General features: G+C 36.8%; 1 protein-coding gene across 1 annotated transcript; it reads left to right on the plus strand.

Annotated features, from left to right (window-relative positions):
* Positions 1–4,516: 4,516 nt before the first annotated feature.
* Positions 4,517–5,416, plus strand: LOC102983776 (protein SET-like). The gene has a single exon (XM_024115618.2). The coding sequence runs from the start codon at positions 4,517–4,519 to the stop codon at positions 5,393–5,395; it is 879 nt and encodes a 292-aa protein (XP_023971386.1). The 3' UTR covers positions 5,396–5,416.
* Positions 5,417–5,585: the final 169 nt, after the last annotated feature.

Below are 5,585 nucleotides of genomic sequence, written 5' to 3' on the forward strand. Positions count from 1 at the left end.
GCACGGAGCTGATCTCCCTGTGTTATGCGGCTGCTTCCCACTAGCTAACTATTTTACATTCGGTAGTGTATATATGTCGATGCTACTCTCACTTCGCCCCAGCTTCCCCCTCCCACCCTGTGTCCTCAAGTCCATTCTCTATGTCTACATCTTTATTCCTGCCCTGCAACTAGGTTCATCAGTACCATTTTTTCTTTTTTAGATTAAAAGTATCTTTACACATTTTTAATTAATTTATTTATTTAAAAAATTTTTATTGGAGTATAGTTGCTTTACAATGTTGTGTTAGTTTCTACTGTACAGCAAAGTGAATCAGCTATATGTATACATATATCCACTCTTTTTTGGATTTCCTTCCAATTTAGGTCACCACAGAGCACTGACTAGATAGAGTCCCCTATGCTATACAGTAGGTTCTCATTAGTTGTCTATTTTATACATAGTATCAATGGATCTTTACACATTTTTTAAATTTGATGGTCTCTTTCATATAAAACACTCTCCTTATTAGATTTTCCTCCATGCCATTGACTCATAAGTGCCCTAGTGATTGCCCAGATCTTTTCCTCCTCTCCACATATTCCCTGTAAATTAAAGTCAGTTCTAGGGGTTTGATTAAATTCACATTCAACTTTTTTTGGCCAGACTACTTCCAGGTGGTCCTAGGTGCTTTTTATCACATCACATCTGGAGGCGTGACGTCAGGTTGCCCCATGCGTATTGTAAGACTGAGTTTGATTAGTGGCTTCTGGTAGTGACAGCCTGGTGCCTCCCACTGAAGAGTTCACCATTAACTTATTACTTAATGGTTTCATTCATTGATGAATATTGCTTAAATCAAGGACTTCCTTTGGGTTGCAAAATTGTGATATTCTAATGTTATCATTTCTTTGATATTTATTAGCTGGAATTCTTCTATAAAGACAAACTTTCTCTTATGAATGAGTAGAATTTTCATGAATATTTCAATCCAATGTAGAGGAAAACATAATCTGATAATTTTTATTTCTATGGATGTGTTTATCTATGTTTATCTTCTGATTCAACATTTAGACTCATGATGGAGTTCTAGAGACTTACTTTATCATGAATTCAATTACACATTAATATTAGATTTGAAATATGCATTAAAATGCTACCCAGTCTTGCCACATGGTATAGTGTTTTCCTCTAATGCTGTTTTTAGAACACTTCTAACTTTTTGCATATCCATCACTTTTCCTCTTTAAGGTGCAAGGTGAAAAGCAATCATCCTTAGCTTATTGCCATAACTCTTCTACAAAGGAACAGGAAAACCAGATATATTAGTTAGATTAGCATCTATCATTTTTCTGTCTCCTTGTGGAGGGAAATATCCAGCATCTTTGCACTGCTGCTTCTAAAGCACCTCTGTTAACAGATGGTGACTTGAAGAAATCCCATAGTGCATCATTAAATGTGGATGTCAAAATTTCTGAACATGTTGGGAGGAAATTGTTTAATTTTTTCTATTCTTAGGTGCTACCTCAGTTAAAAAAGAAGTGCTGTAGGTTAGTGTTAAGGACATCTTAGGGAAAGAAGTGTGAAAAATATGTCAGACCTCTGTTCAGAGACCTGATTTTATGGTCCCAGCAAGTGCTGTTATTCATCCCTTACATGTCTACAGTCAAATTTTGAAGAAACTTCACTATTCCTTGGTGTCACCAGTGTCCTTAAAAACAGATGAATGTATGTGTGTTTGAAATCATTCCAAGGTTGCCTTGGATAAATGATATTTGAGATAGGATAATGTTTTACAAAAACTTTTAAATGCAGGGCAGCTAATTGCCAAAAATCAAGTGACTGGCTTTTTAAGAAGTTAAATGCTTCCAGATAAATAAAAGGCTTTAAAATGAAAGTTCATGGATATTAACAGAATTGCTTACTTTTGAGGCAATGTTCTGATCTTCCTAATTCACTGGGCTCAGCCATACTGGCCATTTGTGGATTTTCAACTATGTCAGGCATTTTCTTGTCTCATGGCCTTTGCACAAGCTATTTCCTCAGCTTGCAATGATTTTTTCCAAAACATCATTTTGTCCCACATTTTACCTAGGTTAAGTGTCACCTCCTTAGAGAAACTTTCCCTGCGTCTTGTCATTCTCTATCCCCTTACTCTGCTTTATTGTTCTTCCCAGCACTTGAAATTCTTTACCTGTTTATCAAATGCTTTTCCATGAGAATGTGAGTTTCACAAGAGTGTGCTGTATTCACAGCACATGGAACCTAGCCAGCACAGATAGGAGTTGAATTGTGTTTTGGTTCTGAGTTACAGAAAATGCAGCCAAGAGAGCCTTAACTATAAGGATATTTACCGATATGGTAAAAGAAGCCTAAGTGTCGACTGTCACAGAGTTTTGAGTGGCATCTCAAGACTTTTTCTCTATATATGCACTGCCATCTTTGGTGTGTTATTCTCTTGTGCTTGTGCTTTTTGACTCTCGGACATAAGATGGTGGACTCAGTTCCAGGCATTATGCTTATAATCTAGGCTGAATGAAGAGGCAAAGGGTGGCACTAGCAACATTTGTCCCTTTTTTTCAGGCAGCAGAGATGTTTCCACAAATTCCCCAGGTGACTTTTGCTTATATCTCATTGAATAGAACAGTGTCATATAACCACTTTTAGCTGAAAGGGAGTATGAAAAGTGAATACTCAAAATATCCAAATGCTGTAGCAGAGGTAAGCAAAGGGGAAGGGTCCTGAGAGTGGCCATTGGGATAGCTAGCTAAATGTCTCTACCACAGTAGCCAACAACAGTTCATTGAATGAATGGATGTTAAAACGACAAGAGTTGCTTTACCTCAGGAGAGCAATAAATAGTTCAAGTTCCTGTTTATCAGTATTAACTTCTATGAGGAACTTGGATTTAAGTAGAATATAAGTACCCGGAATCAAATACAATGAAATAAAATGATAAAGATGATAAAAGCAGGTAGTCATTTTCTGTGAAGGACAAAACTTTCTAAGGAGGTCATACAGACTAGTGATTAAATGAATCACCAAACCTAAGTTTAGATTTTAACTCATCTAGGTGAGTTACTTAATTTCTCTAAGCCTCAGTTTATCTTTAAAATGAGGATAATGAAGTATCTATTTCATTTACGAGTATAAGTCTTCAACTAGAAAATACACGCAAAATGGTACAATCTAGCACCTAGCACTTTACCAGAAAAAAAATTCCAAAATTTACATATAAAACTAAGTAAAAAAAATACAATTATTCAGATTTACTTTTCATGATTTTAACTATTCTTTAGAAAATAATACTCTGTTTGTTGTGATACATAGCCTTTATAACCTCTCAACAAAAAGCTGATCATGTTTGCATGTTCCTTGTATACTTATTTTCAAAATGGCAAAAAATACTTGAGTAGATTATTGGTAAGTCTCAAGATAATTCTGCTTAAAAGAACAAATGGGTTGAATGGTTTAAATTATGAAATTTTATGAGACATATAAAATTGTAGTCTGTCATTAGTTTTTCGTGGTGTATTAGTTACAATGCTTAGAAGCTGAATGCCACCTGGGTAAAGGCATATTAGATGATTTTCTGCAGTCATGTCTATCTTGATATAGTGCTGACTCTGTTATTCTTGCATCTAATGTATTCAAGTTGGCGTAGAAGTGAAAGACATAATTCTCATTACATGTGCTAAGCCAGGCAGCAGGGGAAACAAGCCTGACTAAATGCTTGGATTTCACCCAATGGTGCAGCAAACTAATGTTGTTTCTGAAAATGAAAACTGTGTCTGTATTTGTCAGCTGGAAATGTCCAGGGCTTTAGAGAAAGTATGCAATAAATGGAGGACACTGTTCAGTAAGTTAACCCCCTTGAATTCAAAGGCAGTGAGATGAAGTTCTCTATGAATAATAAAGGTGCTTGTTGTTAATAACATAGAACACTTTGGTGATTTCATGTTGAAGGACACATTGTACGACATTTTAATTTTAACTTGATGCATTCCTTGGCAGCAGCAGCTAATAAAATTAGATTTTCTTTTTTAAGGTTCAGAAAGTATTGAAATAGCTCTTGTAGGTAAATTGTATTGCCTTTAGTTAAAAAAAAATGGTGTCTTCAAGAGTTTTAGTCACCTTTCCTTATCTATTATGATCTTTGAACTTTATCTATTTTTCTGTGATTAAAAAAATTATCCCACTGTGTTTGTGGTTAGGATTACTCTTATTGTAAGTACTGACAATTTTGAAATAATCGCGTCAAAATTACATATTTCTATTTTCTCCTGTGCTTAAAAGCTTTTCCATCTTGTTTTTCACTATCTTGCCCCCATTCACTGAACTAATAAAGTGCATGATTATTTATTAGAATATGTGATGGTTTAGATGTCTCTTATTAGCAATTACCTATTAGAAATGTAGTAGATTTTATTTACAATCTCACAATAAAAGCTGACCTCCATCAAAAATTCCTTATGAGTTCTCAGAGCTCCTGGTACGAGCTTCTTCCCTTTGGTGGATTCTTGGCTTTTATCCCAGCATGGCCCCCAAACACCAGTCTTCACTTCCACCCCAAGCAAAGAAACCAAAGAAACTGAGACGGACTCCTGCCTCCAGGCCAGAGGAAACGTCTGCTTCTCCGAACTTGCCGAAGGAAGAAAAGGAACAGCAAGAAGCAATTGAACATATTGATGAAGTACAAAATGAAATAGACAGACTTAACGAACAAGCCAGTGAGGAGATTTTGAAAGTAGAACAGAAATATAACAAACTCCGCCAACCAGTTTTTCAGAAGAGGTCGGAATTGATCGCCAAAATCCCAAATTTCTGGGTAACAACATTTGTTAACCATCCACAAGTGTCTGCACTGCTTGGGGAGGAGGATGAAGAGGCGCTGCATTATTTGACAAGAGTCGAAGTGACAGAATTTGAAGATATTAAATCAGGTTACAGAATAGATTTTTATTTTGATGAAAACTCTTACTTTGAAAATAAAGTTCTCTCCAAAGAATTTCATCTGAATGAGAGTGGTGATCCATCTTCAAAGTCCACTGAAATCAAATGGAAATCCGGAAAGGATTTGACAAAACGTTCAAGTCAAACGCAGAATAAAGCCAGCAGGAAGAGACAGCATGAGGAACCAGAAAGCTTCTTCACCTGGTTTACTGATCATTCTGATGCAGGTGCAGATGAGTTAGGAGAGGTCATCAAAGATGATATTTGGCCAAATCCATTACAGTACTACTTGGTTCCGGACATGGATGATGAGGAAGGGGAAGGAGAAGAAGATGATGATGATGATGAAGAGGAAGAAGGATTGGAAGATATTTATGAAGAAGGGCATGAGGATGAAGGTGAAGAAGATGAAGATGATGATGAGGGGGAGGAAGGAGAGGAAGCTGAAGGAAAAGATGACTAATGGAACACTGATGGATTCCAACCTTCCTTTTTATTTTATTTATTTATTTATTTATTTATTTTTTTTTTGCGGTACGCGGGCCTCTCACTGCTGTGGCCTCTCCCGTTGCGGAGCACAGGCTCCGGACGCGCAGGCTCAGCGGCCATGGCTCACGGGCCCAGCCGCTCCGCGGCATGTGGGATCTTCCCGG

Source organism: Physeter macrocephalus, chromosome 2 (genome assembly GCF_002837175.3).
Source record: "Physeter macrocephalus isolate SW-GA chromosome 2, ASM283717v5, whole genome shotgun sequence".
Lineage (NCBI taxonomy): Eukaryota > Metazoa > Chordata > Mammalia > Artiodactyla > Physeteridae > Physeter > Physeter macrocephalus.

Coding starts and splice junctions, on each gene's coding strand:
- LOC102983776 (XM_024115618.2), top strand. CDS start 4,517: ATGGCCCCCAAACACCAGTCTTCACTTCCACCCCAAGCAAAGAAACCA.